General features: G+C 45.3%; 1 protein-coding gene across 5 annotated transcripts in view; it reads right to left on the bottom strand.

Annotated features, from left to right (window-relative positions):
- The window catches only part of LOC129715783 (uncharacterized), a 337,613-nt gene that overhangs the window by 135,223 nt on the left and 184,372 nt on the right, over positions 1–18,018 (bottom strand). For all 5 annotated transcript variants that reach the window (XM_055665662.1, XM_055665654.1, XM_055665638.1 and 2 more), the window contains one exon: positions 9,399–9,464. In XM_055665662.1, the coding sequence (XP_055521637.1) occupies positions 9,399–9,464 (66 nt within the window). The remainder of the gene's footprint in view (positions 1–9,398; positions 9,465–18,018) is intronic.

Genomic DNA, 18,018 nt, shown 5'->3' with positions numbered 1-18,018 from the left:
CTGCAGTATCCAATGCACATAGTAGAAGAGGTAGCAGCACACCAGAGCAAAGTGACCATGTTCTCCATTTTCGATGCAATAAACTCATTCTGGCAAACCCCGTTAGACCACAAATCGTCAAAAATAACCACTTTTGGCACACCTTTCAGCCACTACAAGTTTCTGCGAATGCCCTTTGGCATCAACCCCGCTTGTGAAGTTTTCCAGTGCACGATGGCTGTTTGCAGGTTATTCTCGTGCCTTTGCTGTCGATGATATCCTCATTGCTGGCATATGTCAGAGCATGATACCAATATAAAGAAATTACTGGATCACACCAAGGACATCAATCTCAAGCTCAACTCCTTAAAGTGCAGACTTCGTGTCAAGGAAGTGAAGAACGTGAGACACTTTTTCACTAGTGATAGACTCAAACCAGATCCTTTCAAGACCATTGCCATCAACGAACTGCCGGCTCCCACAGATGTAACCAATCTACAGAGTTTCCTGCGCATGGTGAACTACCTGGGTAAGTACATTCCGAACTTCAGCGAATTGACAGCCCTGCTGCGGCAGCTAACACACAAGAGCGAAACCTGGTCCTGGTATACACAACACCAGAGAGTGTTTCACACCCTCAAACAGCAGCTGTCCTGTGCCCCGAGACTCCGGTTTATTTCGACGTGAAGCTGCCCGTAATACTTACCTGCGATGCCTCCCAGTACGGATTCGGTGCTGCCTGTCTCCAGATTACCAGTGAGGGTGACAGCAGACCTGTTCCATATGCCTCTCGCTCAATATCTGAGACTGAATAACGCTATGCTCAAATCGAGAAGGAACTACAGGCAGTGGTATTCGCCTGTGAGACATTCAAAGGCTTTATTTTTGGACAGACCATAACTGTTAAAACAGACCACCAGCCACTAATCAGCATCATGAACAAACCGATCCATGCCGCTCCTGCCCGACTGCAGCGGATGATGATGCAGCTTCAGAGGTACAATATTAAACTAGTTTACAAACCAGGCAAAGATATGCACCCAGCCGACGCTCTATACAGAGCCCCACGCAAGACCGGCGAGCAACAACCGTCAGACAACGACACCTACATTGTGATGATGATGTCCTACCATCCCACTGAATGCCTGAACGATTTGGCTGCGCAGACAGCAGTCGATGACACCCTACAGTCCCCGTCCACGATCATCCCGCGTGGCAGGCCGGATAAGCAGCACAGGGTACCAGTTGCTATTCGCCCGTACTTCTCAGTGCACGATGAGCTTGTGCTCCAGGATGGTGTGATCGTGCCTTATGGGACCATTACTTCGACTCTGTCCACGGGGGACATCCCGGTATCGAATCAACCATTCTTCGAGCTAAGAGCTTGTTCTCATGGCCCGGTATGACCGAGTTCATAGGGGAGAAGGCGGAAGCTTGCGCGATCTGCAACAGCCTGGGGCCCAATTAACCCAAACATAAGCAGCAGCTTATCTCCCACCCAGTTCCTGCTTTGCCATGGTCCACAGTGGCAACTGACATTTTTGAATGGTGTGGGAAGCAATACCTGGTTCTTGTTGACACATACTCCGGATGATTTCAGATTGACCTGCTTCCCTGCCCCACTTCAGCGGTAGTGGTTCAAAAGCTAGCGTGCCACTTTTCGGGGCGTCCTCGAAACTTCTGTCTGACAACGGAAGCCAGTTCACCAGCCAGTGTTGCAAAGATTTTGCCCAGCGATGGGACTTTCGTCACATTACCAGCAGTCCTGAGTTCCCTCAATCGAACAGGTAGCCAAGTGGGTGATCCAGAGTGCCAAACAGGTGATGCATAGGTTGCATTTGGTAAAATCCGATGTTTACCTGGACTTGCTCAACTGAAGAAACATTGCCCTCGACTCAGTGCTAGGGTCTCCTTCCCAATGTCTCATGTCAAGGCAAACCCATACCAAACTGCCCGTACCCAAGCGACTAATGCAGCCACAAATAGGCAAACCCTCTGAAATTCAAGCACAGCTTCAGCACAAGCACGAGGTCCAGAAACAATCTTACGACAAAACAAGCAGGCCTCTCAAGCCTATGGCGAGTGGCCAAGTTGTACAACTCCAGACTGACAAGGGCCACGGTCGCCTTGGTTCAATCCGCAGCCCTGCACCGGAACCACGATCGTACATGGTCGATTTGAATGGAGTGACCCACCGGCGAAACCATCAGCACCTCCTACCATTGAAGGAACCACTACCCACGATACCGTATTCAGAAGTTCCAGGAATATTTAACCGAATGACTGATACGCGTTCTTCCCCGGCCCGCGTCCGACCACGGAGTCCGCACCCATCATGTAGCCTGCCTTTTCGCCACCACGTTCGGTACCCTGGTCCCCAGCTTCACCCCACCCATTTCACGGATCTCCGATGTTCCAGCAGCCTCCAGTCGCTCAGTTTTCGCCGGTGAAGGATGGAGACGCGAGCTTATACCATACGCGTGCGGGTCGTATTTGTAAACCTGCCCTCAGATAAGGGGAGGATGTTTAACCTGCTCCAGCTCTGAAGCAACTGTCTATTTTTTACACGCACTAGTTAAACTTGATTAGTTGTACTCACATATATATTCGTAGTTATTATTATTAGGAAAGATGGAGATATGCTCTACTTCCATGTTAACCAATACTAGAACACACCACTATTAACTATACTCCAGTCTGGGTTTTCATCCTGCCAGCACCACTCTTATTAATGATTCCTGGCCAGTTGTGATCCGGACACGGTGATGCCAACATACTTTGTAACTTAATTGTATGTCAATAAACCTGTTGGATCGATACTCTCGTTATGTGTTATTTGCTCTACAAAATGGCAGACAGCTGCAAAACAAAGGGCATCATGGTAGGAGATTTTAATTTTTGTAATATAAATTAAGACTGCCATCATATGTAGGGCGTAGAAGAGCTGAAATTGTCAAGTGTGTTCATGAAAGTTCCCTCTGGCAATATGTGCAGGGCCCTACAGGGGAGACAGCAAATCTTAGGAAATGGAACAAGGCAAGTGACTGAGATGTTATTTGGTAAACATTTTAGGACCAGCAACCACAATTCTATTAACTTTAAAATAGATTTGGCTAAGGGCAAGTTGGTCCACAAGTTAAAGTTCTAAATTGTGGCAAGGCCAACTTTAATGGTATTAGACAGGAACTTGTAAAAATTAATTGGAGTAGGTTGTTTCTGGGCACAGGGCAATCTGGAAAGTGGAAACCTTTTAAAAGTGTGATAATGAGAGTTCAATATATGCATGGTCTTGTTAAAGTGAAGGGCAAGGGAGGTATGAGTAATAAACCCAGATGTTGAAGAATTGAGGGTCTGGTCATAAAAAAGGTTTGATTAAGTATAGGCAGTTAGGGTAAACCTGAGATATGCCTGGAGGTTATATGTTATGGGGAAGGTTATACTTAAGAAGGAAATTAGGATGCTAAAAAGAGGACACAATATAGCTCTGGTAGATGAGATTAAGGATAATCCACAAATATATAACGACGGGAAAAGCAACTGGAGAGGAAAAAAAAGGTCCCTCAGAAACTAAAGTAAACACCTATGTTTTGAAACTGCAGGAAACTCCAGGAAAAGTTAATGGTGATGTCCTGGGGACGGTCCATATTACAGTCAAAGAAGTGCTGGATGTCCTAAAGTAAATAAAGGAAGATAAATCTTCGGGGCCTGATCAGGTCCTAGAAACAAGGACAGTGGAAAATTGGAAAATAAATTGCAGGAGCTCTCGATGAGACATATCAGTTATCGAGTGGATATAGTAATTCAATTGTTATATAGTATAGTAATTCTATAGTTTTATAGTAGACTAGGCCAAGTGCTTCCCCAACGGCGTTTGCGGGGGGGGGGGGGGGGGGGGGGTGAGAAGAGGGGAGAAGGGGGGGGGGGAGGAGGAAACGGGATTAGATTTGGGGATGGAGATGGGGAGAGAGATGGGGAGAGAGATGGGGAGAGAGATGTGGGGGGGGGGGAGGGGGGATGGGGAGGGAGGGGAGGAGGGAGGGATGGGGGGGAAAGAGGGGGGAGAGAGAGGGGAGGGGAAGGTGGAGAGAAGTGGAAGAGTGGGGAGGGAGGAGGAGAGGGGTAGCGGTAGTGATGGAAGAGGGACAGAGGGATAGGGGGAAGGGGGTGGGGGGAGAGAGAGGGAAGGGGGTGGGGGAGAGAGGGGGAAGGGGGTGGGGGATAGAGGGGTGGGGGTGGGAGAGGCGTGGGGTAACGGGATAGAAGTGGAAGAGTGGCGAGGGAGGGGTAGGGGTAGTGATGGAAGAGGGACAGAGGGGTAGAGGGAAGGGGGTGGTGGTAGAGAGGGAAGGGGGGTGGGGGAGAGAGAGATGGGTGGGAGAGGGAGAGGGGTGAGGAGAGGGAAACATAGAAACATAGAAATTAAGTGCAGGAGTAGGCCATTCGGCCCTTCGAGCCTGCACCGCCATTCAATATGATCATGGCTGATCATCCAACAGTATCCAGTATCTGCCTTCTCTCCATACCCCCTGATCCCTTTAGCCACAAGGGCCACATCTAACTCCCTCTTAAATATAGCCCTTGAACTGACCTCAACTACCTTCTGTGGCAGAGAATTCCAGAGATTCACCACTCTCTGTGTGAAAAATGTTTTTCTCATCTCTGTCCTAAATGATTTCCCCCTTATCCTTAAACTGTGACCCCTTGTTCTGGTCTTCCCCAACATCCGGAACAATCTTCCTGCATCTAGCCTGTCCAACCCTTTAAGAATTTTATACGTTTCTATAAGATACCCCCTCAATCTTCTAAAATCTAGCGAGTACAAGGCGAGTCTATCCAGTCTTTCTTCATTTGAAAGTCCTGACATTCCAGGAATCAGTCTGGTGAACCTTCTCTGTACTCCCTCTATGGCAAGAATGTATTTGAGCATTGGGCATTGCGACATATCAGGATTAAATTCCATCAACCAATGCTCTGTCCATTTTATCAATTTCTCAATATTATCATATAGCCTTAGACTCCCCTCCTCACTATAAATAACACTATCAATTTTTGTGATGTGTGTGAATTTACTATTCATAGCCCCTACAACCATATCCAAATCATTAATTGGGTCACAGCATCAGTTCCCGTGAAATACCATTGGTCTCAGGCTTCCAATCATAAAAACAATCCTCCACTGTCATCTATTATCAAACTAATTTTAGAGACAATAGACAATAGGTGCAGGAGAAGGCCATTCGGCCCTTCGGCCCTTCGAGCCAGCACCGCCATTCTATGTGATCATGGTTGATCCCCAATTAGTTCCCCGTTCCTCCCTTCTCCCCATATCCCCTGGCTCCGCTATTTTTAAGAGCCCTATCTAGCTCTCTCTTGAAAGCATTCAGAGAACCCGCCTCCACCCCTCTAAGGCAGAGAATTCCAGACGGAATTTTGGATTACATTTTTCAGCTTACCCTGGATCCATATCTCCAACCTTTTGCACCAGTCTTTCAAGTGGGATTTTGTCAAAAAGCTTCACTGAAGTCCATGTAGGCTAACTGCATTGCTCACATCAATCAACATTTTACCTCTTCGAAAATTCAATTTCTCTTTGTTATCTCTTGGAAAAATTATAACTCATGTGATTGCCTATAAAATACTTACACTTTAGTTCTGACCACCCGATCATCCCAAAATTGAAATAATCCTCTGGTGGACATGATCTCACCCCAAAATCATTTTCTGTTTCATTAACCTGGTTGACATGATCTCATCCCTAAATCATTCTCCCTGTTCCACTCACATGCTTTACGATAGGCCTCAATTATTGGTCATCTTCTTTCATCTTGTGGTGTAAAACATTGTTTGAACTGCTCCAGTGAAGAGTCAAATGGAATTTATATTACTAAAAGTCTCATCTTGACCACTTCCAGTTGCACTGTATATTGATTTTATAAAAAACGCTGCCACATATGGATGTGATTTTTGGCCATCTTACTCAGTCCCCCTCCTCTCATCAGGTGCCAAGGATTTTTTCCATCGATGAAAAATACAAGAGTTATTAGTGTTTAAAAAATGTTGAAATTCTCTCTCTCCTGAAGGCCACGCCCCTTCTGGAAGGACTATAAAACCTGGAAGTGTGGAGGTGCCACAGCTCTCTGCAAGATGGGGGAACGCGAGGTTGCAATTCTCAGTCTGAGCTGTGAATAACACTGAACACATGTCTACACATGGCCGATTGGGAAAGGGGGAGATGCAACGAGACCTGGGTGTCATGGTACACCAGTCATTGAAGGTAGGCATGCAGGTGCAGCAGGCAGTAAAGAAAGCGAATGGTACGTTAGCTTTCATTGCAAAAGGATTTGAGTATAGGAGCAGGGAGGTTCTACTGCAGTTGTACAGGGTCTTGGTGAGACCACACCTGGAGTATTGCGTACAGTTTTGGTCTCCAAATCTGAGGAAGGACATTATTGCCATAGAGGGAGTGCAGAGACGGTTCACCAGACTGATTCCTGGGATGTCAGGACTGTCTTATGAAGAAAGACTGGATAGACTTGGTTTATACTCTCTAGAATTTAGGAGATTGAGAGGGGATCTTATAGAAACTTACAAAATTCTTAAGGGGTTGGACAGGCTAGATGCAGGAAGATTGTTCCCGATGTTAGGGAAGTCCAGGACAAGGGGTCACAGCTTAAGGATAAGGGGGAAATCCTTTAAAACCGAGATGAGAAGAACTTTTTTCACACAGAGAGTGGTGAATCTCTGGAACTCTCTGCCACAGAGAGTAGTTGAGGCCAGTTCATTGGCTATATTTAAGAGGGAGTTAGATGTGGCCCTGTGTATGGAGAGAAGGCAGGTACGGGATACTGAGTTGGATGATCAGCCATGATCATATTGAATGGCAGTGCAGGCTCGAAGGGCCGAATGGCCTACTCCTGCACCTAATTTCTATGTTTCTATGTTTCTACTGAACTGTGAGTGGTTTTACTGACCTGTCAGTGCCCTTAATGTGGTTTGAAAATATTGTTTGGAAATGCTAAAGCTGTATTGCCTTTGGTTTGGAAATGCTAAAGCTGTGTTGCCTTTGGTTTGGAAATGCTAAAGCTGTGATGCCTTTGGTTTGGAAATGCTAAAGCTGTGATGCCTTCGGTTTGGAAATGCTAAAGCTGTGTTGCCTTCGGTTTGGAAATGCTAAAGCTGTGTTGTCTTTGGTTTGGAAATGATAAAGCTGTGTTGCCTTTGGTTTGGAAATGCTAAAGCTGTGTTGCCTTTGGTTTGGAAATGCTAAAGATGTGTTGCCTTTGGTTTGGAATTGCTAAAGCTGTGTTGCCTTTGGTTTGGTAATGCTAAAGCTGCGTTGCTTTTGGTTTGGAAATGCTAAAGCTGCCTCGTTTAATTAAAGTTGTCTTACTTAATTATAGTCGCCTTGCCTAATTATAGTTGCCTTGCCCAATTAAAGTTGCCTTGCCCAATTAAAATGGCCTTGCCTAATTGAAATGCTAAAGCTGTGTTGCCTTTGGTTTGGAAATGCTAAAGCTGTGATGCCTTTGGTTTGGAAATGCTAAAGCTGTGTTGCCTTTGGTTTGGAAATGCTAAAGCTGTGTTGCCTTCGGTTTGGAAATGCTAAAGCTGTGTTGACTTTGGTTTGGAAATGATAACGCTGTGTTGCCTTTGGTTTGGAAATGCTAAAGCTGTGTTGCCTTTGGTTTGGAAATGCTAAAGCTGTGTTGCCTTTGGTTTGGAAATGCTAAAGCTGTGTTGTCTTTGGTTTGGAAATGATAACGCTGTGTTGCCTTTGGTTTGGAAATGCTAAAGCTGTGTTGCCTTTGGTTTGGAAATGTTATAGCTGCCTTGCCTAATTAAAGTTGCCTTGCCAATTAAAGTTGCCTTGCCTTCTATATAATTAAAAGTCTAATCTTGACCACTTTATATTGATGTTATTGGTTTGCGCTTTATATTGATTTTAGAATAAACGCTACCACATACGGCCGTGATTTTTAGCCATCTTACTTACTCCCCCTCCACTCATCAGGTGCCGAGGATTTTTCTCTTCAATGTAAAATAAAAGAGTTATTAGTGTTTAAAAAATGTTGAGATTCTCTCTCCTGTCAATCATGCCATGAAGGCCACGCACCTTCTGGTGGGGGGAAGAGACTATAAAAGTGTGGGCGTGGCTCAGTCTCTGCCAGATGGAGGAGGGAGATGTCACAACTCGCTGTCTTTATAGGCCTTGCACCCTGCTTCCAATGGTATGAAACTGCATTTAAATTTGGTGGCCTTGCACCCTGCTTGAAATGGTATGAAACTGCACTTGAATTTGGTGGACTTGCACCCTGCTTGAAGTGGTATGAAACTGCACTTGAATTTGGTGGTACACAAAAAAGCTGGAGAAACTCAGCGGGTGCATCTATGGAGCGAAGGAAATAGGCAACGTTTCGGGCCGAAACCCTTCTTCAGACTGAAGTTTGATGGCCTTGAATTTGAACTTGAATTTGGTGGCCTTGCACCCTGCTTGAAATGGAATTTCAAGGAAAAGCCGTGAGCCAACGGCCAGCCCATCAGCCTTGAGTGAGTGAGCTGCCAGCACAACAGGCTTGAGTGACTGTGCCACCAGCCCAAGAATCCACTCGGCCCACAATGTCCATACTAGCCCTCTGTGTCCCTTCCCAATATTGGAATTGGTGGCGAGGTGGAATATTGCGTTGGGGGACCAGCCCTCCCGTGTGATGCTGGTACCCAACGGGTCCCACTTAGTCTAGTATTTTACTAGATTAAAGGTAAGGGGGGTAGGCATAGTGGCACAGCAGTAGAGTTGTGGCCATACCAGTGTTCAATCCTGACCTCAAGTGCTGTCTGTACAGCATTTGTTTGTAATCTCATGGGTTTTCTCTGGATGCACTGGTTTCCTGCCGTATTCCAAATATGTGCAGGTCTGTAGGTTAATTGGCTTCTGTATATTGCCCCTAGTGTGTAGGATACAGGTGGTCATTGATCGGCGCAGGCTTGGTGGGCCGAAGGGCCTGTTTCCATGCTATATTACTACGCAAAACTAAATTAAACTAAACTAAACCAAAAGTGAGACATGACTACAACATAGTTAGTCAGTGCAAGACTGAAGTGAAAAAGAACTTGTCATACTAGTATATGTGAAGTGAAGTGATAGCATCTATATGTGAAGTGAAAACGTTCTGTCTCCAGGTCTCTGAATTTCTAAAAGGACCGCTTAAATGTCTTTTAAACTCAGATCATCTTATTTTGCTCATGCAATTGTAGATCATGCAACAGATAATGGAAGCTGATCATAACCACTATATTCCTTAAGGTGCGAACCTCTGCTGTTCTGAGTCCACTACTTACCAGCATTATTGCCAGTGGAATCAATTTCTACTTATTTTATTATTTCATCCAAGAATAAGATGGCCTTATTAAGATCAAATTACCTCGCTGACTGTGGCCTGATGTCTGTGCTGGACCCGCACTGTAGGTAGAATTTAAATGTGGTAATGCTAGAATTGAGAAGACATGAACAATCATAAGTATGACTTCAATTAAACCACGATCAAAATTATTTATGCAATCATATTAAGAAATTCATCAAAATATTGTTGTAAAATCGCTTACAGAATTTAGACACTCAGGAATAAATCTATAAAAGTGTCCATACTTCTGCAACACCATTTATCTAAACATCCTTGCATTCCTTCCTTAATCATACATTTTCATTTATGCCCAAAACACAAAGTGCTGGAATAAGTCAATGCGTCAGGGAGCATCTGTGAAGGGAATGGAAAGGCAATGCTTTTGGTTGGGACCGTTCTCCAGACTGATTGTCGTGGGGGTGAAAAAGCTGGAAAAGAGGAGGGGTGGGACAAAGTCTGGTAAATGATTGGTGAAGGGGTTACATTTATGTTGACTCGTGCTGGAATGGCCCACAAGTGGAAAGCACCTTTCAATGTCTACCCCACAGATCACCATGATTTTGAAAAATTCTGTTGTCACATAGCATAGTCAAGAGTCCCAGTCTATTTTGAGGCAAGGGAGATTACTGAGTACACTGCAGTTAGTGTTGCTACCGAGCAGCTCTAGTGACGTACTTTCAATCCTAACCTCCAGTGCTGCCGGTATGGGGTTCTAGTGGTACATCTCTCCATGCAAACTATCTATAGTGTTTATGTCAAAACAGTAATTACATTCCAAACATGACGATGGCTGCAAAACCCAATGAGGTTTCAGTTAAGATCAGGAATCTCACACATAAAAGTTTCCTTTCCTATTTTGTCCCATTGTTATTAAAGCTCCAAATTCCCATCAATCTCACTGATCATGAACGGCACGGTGGCGCAGCGATAGAGTTGCTGACAGCACAAGACACTCGGGTTCGCTCCTGACTAGGAGTGCTGTCTTGATGGAGTCCATATGTTCTTATTCGTGCCCATGTGGGTTTTCTCCGGGTACTCCGGTTTCCTCCCACACTCCAAAGTTGTACAGGTTTGTAGGTTAAATGGCTTTGGTAAAATTGGAGATTGTCCCTGGTGTGTAGGAATCACTGGTTGGCACGGACTCAGTGGGCTGCAGGGCCTGTTTTCCACGCTGTATGTTTAAACTAAACTGAACTAAAACCCATTAAACATTGAATTTCCATTTGAAATTGCTCAAGCCCTAATCGCAGCTCAGTCATTCAACCAGTGATTGTTGGAATCAGACTTGTCCCTGGCTTACCTATCACTGTTTTTTGCTCATTCCAAAATGGCACTAAAGTAATAAAAATATATATTTCGCACAGCAATTGACAGGTAAAACTTCAGTTGTTGCTGAATTTTGCTGCAGCAAGACCAAGATCAGAAAGATCGTAGGCACATTATAAAGATGGGCCTTTATCTGATTTAGTGCCAATCTTTTCAACTATGATAGTAGCTTGGTTTCTGCAGCTAACATTACCAAGCAGGAATCTGGCATCCACATATTTTGATTGGTTGACCATCCTGTGAAATGTGCAGTGTTGGATCACTAAGCCTCAGAGTTTTATTTAAATAGATTTTCTGAAAGAAAACTAAATACTTTCAATTAAAGTTACTTCAAATGCTAATGCATGCTGTATCTGAACCTGGAGTCAAATTAAGGTCTGCCAAGAAAATTAAGAAGTCTTACTGCTGATACTGTTTAAAGGCCTGTCCCACTTTCCCGAGTTATTCACGAATTCTCTCTGAGTTATTCACAAATTCTCCCGAGTTTTCAAACACACGGAATGTTCGTAACGAGTCCGTAAGCGGCCGTAGAAGTCTGTGGGTACATTGTAGTACTCGTTATGCCAGTCGTAGGCACTCGGGGCATCAGGTAAGTCGGGACGTATTTTCCAGCCTGATGAAATATGTCCACGAGTAAAAAAATAGCCCCGAGTACCTACAGCTTGTATTTGGTAATTTGGGTTCCTAAGAATGCTGGTGAGATTCAACAGTGAAGTATGTGGGCTCAAGACATGCTGCGTTATGAAATTCTGGTGAGTTGCTCCATCACAGACTGTACTACATACCATACTCCAGAGCCACATTGCCTTGTATTTTTTTTCTTAAATGTTTTTGACATATAAATATTGGTACATTGTAACATTGTCTAAACATGTAAACATTGGCTGGTATTTGCTACTCATCCCCAATTTCCCCTGAAGTAGCAGGGCAAACTAGAATTAACCATACACACACAAAACAGCTCTGGGTCATACGCATGCTAAAGTGTAACAGACTAATTTTCCCGCAAGTAAATCAGTTATGTTTTACAAATAATGAGTTTCAAGATTATGCTGATGTTCATTGCTTTTTATTGCTTGAATTTAAATTCATCAGCTTGCAAAGTACCAAATAGCAGAGAGAAAATGTTCAAAAAAATACCCTATTGGGGCTTATCTACAGGCCCCCAAACAGTAGCCTGGATATAGGGTGCATGTAGTAAAGATAATGCTACGGTTGATATGGGAGATTTCAACATGCAGGTAGACAGGGAAAATCAGGTTGACACTGGACCCCAAAAAAGGGTAGTTTGTGGAGAGCCTCCATGATGGATTCTGAGAGCAGCTTATATTGGAGCCTACCAGGGAGAAGGCAATTCTGGAATGTTATGTAATGAACCGGATTTGATAAAGGAACTTGAAGTTAAGGAGCCATGAGGACGGCTCCATGAGTTACCATAATATGGTCAAGTTTAGAGGAATAGGGAGAGGGAGAAGGGTAAATCAGAGGTGTCAGTGTTACAGTTGAATAAAGGGGACTATGGAGCCATGAGGAAGGAGCTGGCCAAATTTAACTGGAAAGATAACTGAGCAGGGATGACAGTGAACAACACTGGCAGGTATATCTGGGAATAATTCAGAAGGTGCAGGATCAGTTCATTCCAAAGAGGAAGAAATATTCCAACGGGAGTAAGGCGCGACTGTAGCTGACAAGGTACATCAGAGAAAGTATAAAAATAAAAGAGAAGTACAACGTATAAAGATGAGCAGGAAGCAAGAGTATTGATTAATGTTTAAAGGGCAACAGAAGAGAACTAAAAAGGCAATACGGAGAGAAAAGATGAGGTACAAAAGTAAGCTAGCCAAGAATATAAAGGAGGATAGCAAAAGCTTCTTTAGGTATGTGAAGAGGAAAAAATTTGTTAAGACCAAAGTTGGACCCTTGAAGACTGAAAAAGGTGAATTTATTATGGGGAACAAGAAAATGGCAGATGAGTTGAACAGGTACTTTGGATCTGTCTTCACTAAGGATGACACAAACAATCTTCCTGATGTACTAGTGGCCAGAGGATCTGTGGTGACGAAGGAACTGAAGGAAATCCACATTAGGCAGGAAATGGTGTTGGTTAGACTGATGGGACTGAAGGGAGATAAATACCCAGGGCCTGATGGTCTGCATCCCAGGGTACTTAAGGAAGTGGCTCTAGAAATCGTGTACGCATTGGTGATCATTTCCCAATATTCTATAGATTCAGGATTAGTTCCTGGGGATTGTAGGGCAACTAAAGTTATCCCACTTTTTAAGAAAAGCAGGAGAGAAAAAAATGAAATAGACCAGTTAGCCTGACGTCGGCGATGGGATAGATGCTGGAGTCAATAATAAAGGATGAAAAAGCAGCACTTTTGAATAGCAGTAACAGGATGAGTTCGAGTCAGCATGGATTTACGAAGGGGAAATCATGCTTGAATAATCTTCTGGAATTTTTTGAGGATGAAAATGGACAAGGGAAAGTAGTGTACCTGGTCTTTCAGAATGCATTTGATGAGGTCCCACATCGGAGATTAGTGGGCAAAGTTAGGGCACATGGTAGAGGGGGTAGAGTGCTGACATGGATAGAAAATTGGTTAGCAGACAGCAAACAAACAGTGGGGATTAACGGGTGCCTTTGAGAATGGCAGGCAGTGACTAGTGGGGTACCGCAAGGCTCGGTACTGGGACCGCAGCTATTTACAATATACATGAATGATTTAGATGAAGGGATTCAAAGTAACATTAAGGGCCTGTCCCACTTAGCAGACCTCGACAGCAACCTCTGGAGACCTTGCCCGCCACCCATGGTCCACTGCAAGGCCGCCACAAGGTCACAGGAGGTTTTGGTCACTCAAGGGCACTCGCCTCGAAAGCCTTGAGCTGGATCGACCGGCCACGTTGAAATCGCGAGCTGCACACACACACACACACACACACACTACACACACACACACACACACACCGACACACACGCGAAGTTGGGGGCCATGGAGAGCGGAGGAGTGCTGTTTGCACGGTGAAGATGAAGGTAAACGGCTGCCAGAGTATGGTAAGTCCTTTAGAGAGTGCGGGGCGGGGGGGGGGGGGGGGGGGTGGGGGAGGTGGGGAGAAAGAGAGAGAAGCAGAGAGAAGGAGAGAGAGGGGGAGAGAGAAGGCAAGGTAAGTTTATTTGTATAGCACCTTTCAACAACAAGGTAATTCAAAGTGCTGTACATAAAACATTAAAAACATTGGAAAGAAACACATATAATATGACATTTAGATGTAAAATGTAAAAAAGATCTGAAATTAGATTATTCAGATAAAATAATTACAAGGGAGAGAGAAGGGAGAGAGAAGGGGATAGAAGGGGGGAGACGGAGTGGAGACAGTTTTAAGAAATTTAAAAAAGTTTGGATGGCGTTTTACCCACTGCTGGGTCTTGTTTGGAAAAGGGGAAGTACAACAAGATCTGGGGGTCCTTGTTCATCAGTCACTGAAAGTAAGCATGCAGGTACCGCAGGCAGTGAAGAAAACGAATGGCATGTTCGCCTTCATAACAACAGGAGTTGAGTATAGGAGCAAGGAAGACCTTCTGCAGTTGTACAGGGCCCTAGTGAGACCACACCTGGAGTATTATGTGCAGTTTTTGTCCTGTAATTTGAGGAAGGACATTCTTGCTATTGAGGGAATGCAACGTAGGTTTACAAGGTTAATTCCCGGGATGGCAGGATTGTCATATGCTGAGAGAATGAAGAGGCTGGGCTTGTATACTCTGGAGTTTAGAAGGATGAGAGGTGATCTTATTGAAACATATAAGGTTATTAAGGGTTTGGACATGGTAGAGGCAGGAAACATATTCCCCAGAACCTGGGGCAACAGTTTAAGAATATGGGGTAAGCCATTTAGAACAGAGACAAGGTAACACTTTTTCACACAGAGCGTTGTGAGCGTTGTGGAATTCTCTGCCTCAGAGGGCGGTGTAGGCCGGTTCTCTAGATACTTTCAAGAGAGAGATAGATAGGTCTTTTAAAGATAGCGCAGGGGATATGGGGAGAAGGCAGGAACGGGGTACTGATTGGGGATGATCAGCCATGATCATATTGAATGGCGGTGCTGGCTCGAAGGGCCGAATGGCCTACTACTGCACCTTTCATCTATTGAACGATAAAATGAGAAGTGAACTACGACGGGATGCTGATCTAACTGTCATCAGAGCAGAGAATGTCTGCTGCATTGCTGAAATTACTGACTCTCATGCCTGCCTCACAGGACCGGGTCCACATTCCTCATACCACATGAATGCTGCCAGGCCATTCTACTGTGCTCAACGCCTGCTACCAGAAGTGCAGCAGCCTGGCAGGTTCCTCGATAAATGTAATAATTGTGGTGGTTCATACTCCGCTGTCCACGAGCAATACCCTACTACTACTGTAGAGGAAGAAATCACTTTATTCGGTGGTGTCATGCCCACAGAGATTGTACAGAATCCAAGCAGTCAGTGCACCTGCTCCAGCACGATGGTTCCCACGGCACAACGGATCGAGATCAAGCTGTACCATTTTCCTGTGGGAATCCATCCAAACATGACATTTCCAATCTAAACATACATTCTCTGTCTGAAACGTCATGTAAACTTCACAATCGTGAAGTTGTTTGTCGAATCAACAATACTACAAGCTGTGGTAAAAATCGACACTGGAGCTCGTTGTAATGTCATGTTCTTATCTGAGTCCTCCAGGATCAGAAATGAAGAAGCTATTGGAAACACCAAAGCTTCGTTAATTCACTTCTGAGGGGGAGAGGTTCACCCAGTTGGAAGGGTTGACCTGCAGTGCCACCAAGCAACCTGCGTGCAAAAGCTGAACTTCTTCATTTTGCAAGGAATAGTGACAACCTTACTTGGCATCGATGCCTGCCAGGACTTGGTATTGGTAAGCTTTGGAGAAGAGGTGCACCAACTTTTCCATGCCCAACATACTACTGAACAGTTTCTCTCTCAGTACAAGGAGATTTTTGACAACAAACTCGGCAAACTACCCCACAAGTATTCTATTGTTCAAGCCTTTCATAGAATACCGCAGGCCATGTGTAACCACGTACAGAACGAACTTCAAAGAATGGATTCACTGGGCTTCATTGCAGCAGTAACCAACCCGTTGGACTGGGTCTCAACCATGGTAGCGGCTACCAAGAAAAACAAAGACGAAATACGAATCTGTATCAACAGTAGGATGTAGCAGCACACCTGGGCAAGGCGACTGTGTTCTCAATTTTTGATGCAAAAAACTCGCTCGGGCAAATACTGTTAGACCACAAATTGTCTGAACTAACCACTTTTAGCACACCTTACAGCCACTACACGTTTCTGAGAATGCTCTTTGGCATCAACTCCACTAGTGAAGTTTTCCAGCGCACGATGGAACCGCTGTTTGCAGGTTACCCTTGCACCATTATTGTCAATCATATCCTCGTTACTGGCCGTGATATGTCAGAGCATGACGCCAAATTACAGAAATTACTGGATCATGCCAAGAACATCAATCTCAAGTTCAACTCCCTAAAGTGCAGACTTCCTGTCAAGGAAGTAAAGAACGTGGGACACATTTTCACTAGTGATGGACTCAAACCAGATCCTTTCAAGACCATTGCCATCAACGAACTGCCGGCTCCCACAGACGTAACCAGTTTACAGAGATTCCTGCGCATGGTGAACTACCTGGGTAAGTTCGTTCCAAACTTGAGCTAATTGCCAGCCCCGCTGCGGCAGCTAACACACAAGAACGCAACCTGGCCCTGGTATGCACAACACCAGAGAGTGTGTTGTGTATACCAGTGAAGCTGCCTGTAATACTGAACTGCGATGTCTCCCAGTACGGATTCGGTGCTGCCTGTCTCCAGAGTACCAGTGAGGGTGACAGCAGACCTGTTCAATATGTCTCTTGCACAATGTCTGAGACTGAATAACACTATGCTCAAATTGCGAAATAACTACAGGCAGTGGGGTATTCGCCTGCAAGAAATTCAAAGACTTTATTTTTGAACAGACCGTAACTATTGAAACAGACCACCACCCACTAATCAGCATCATGAACAAACCGATCCATGCCGCTCCTGCCCGACTGCAGCGGATGATGATGCAGCTTCAGAGGTACGATATTAAACTAGTTTACAAACCAGCTAAAGACATGCGCCCAGCCGACGCTCTATAAAGAGCCCCACGCAAGACCTGCGAGCAACAACCGTCACACAACGACACCTACGTTGTGAAGATGGTGTCCTACCTTCCCACTGAATAATAATAATACATTTTATTTATGGGCGCCTTTTAAGAGTCTCAAGGACACCTTACAAAATTTAGCAAATAGAGTAAAAACATGTAAGTGGAATTAAATAAATAGTAAAGACATCACCAGTACACAAATTAAAGACAGAATTCAATCCAAAGACAAAAATCAAAAACACAATGTGAAGAGAGAGCAGCGGCAGCTAAAGCGCGCCAGCGTACATTCTCCCTTCCGGCAGCCATCTTGGACACAGAATAAAATAATCATTTACACACAAAATTCATCCCCCCACAATGGTTACCACTGTGGGGGAAGGCACAATGTCCAGTCCCCATCCCCAGTTCTCCCATAGTCAGGCCTATTGAGGCCTCCACAGTTGCCTCTACGGAGGCCCGATGTTCCTGGCCGTTCTCGCCGGGTGGTGTTGCTCCGGCATCGGGAGAGTCCTCACAGTGGCTGGGACGGCTGGAACAGCCGATTCCCTACCGGAGTCCGTGGCATTCCGAAGCCGACAGGGCCACGTCGGTTGGTGCTCCGATGCTCCCGATGTTAAAGTCTGCGCGGCCGCCCGCGGCTGGCCGCTCCACAGTCCCGCACCTCGACGGTGTTGATCACGGCGATCTCAGCATACCGGAGCTCCAGCGTGGCGACCCAGGCAAGGCATCGCCCGCTCCGCTCCACGATAGCGCTCCAGCGCTGTGCCGCCACCGAAGCTGAAGGTGCTGGGCGGTCCCCGCCAGGAAAACGCCGCTCCACTCCCGCTGGTAGGCCGCAAGGACGTGTCGACGGTGCAGCCCAGGGAAAAAGCTGCCTCACCGACCAGGCAGGGACCTAGAAAATAGTTTCCCCCTTCCACCCCACATAAAAAAGTCAAATTCCCCAACAAACATAGGACAAAATTCACTAAAAACTAATAAAAAAAGTGAATTGAACGGACAGCTGCTGGTTAGCAGCCGTTCCCCAGGATGGCTCCTCCTCCCAATGCCTGGACGACTTGGCTGCTCAGACAGCAGTCGATGACACCCTACAGTCCATGTCCA

This window comes from Leucoraja erinacea, chromosome 2 (genome assembly GCF_028641065.1).
Source record: "Leucoraja erinacea ecotype New England chromosome 2, Leri_hhj_1, whole genome shotgun sequence".
NCBI classification, from domain to species: domain Eukaryota; kingdom Metazoa; phylum Chordata; class Chondrichthyes; order Rajiformes; family Rajidae; genus Leucoraja; species Leucoraja erinaceus.
This window is presented reverse-complemented; position numbering and strand designations above follow the sequence as displayed.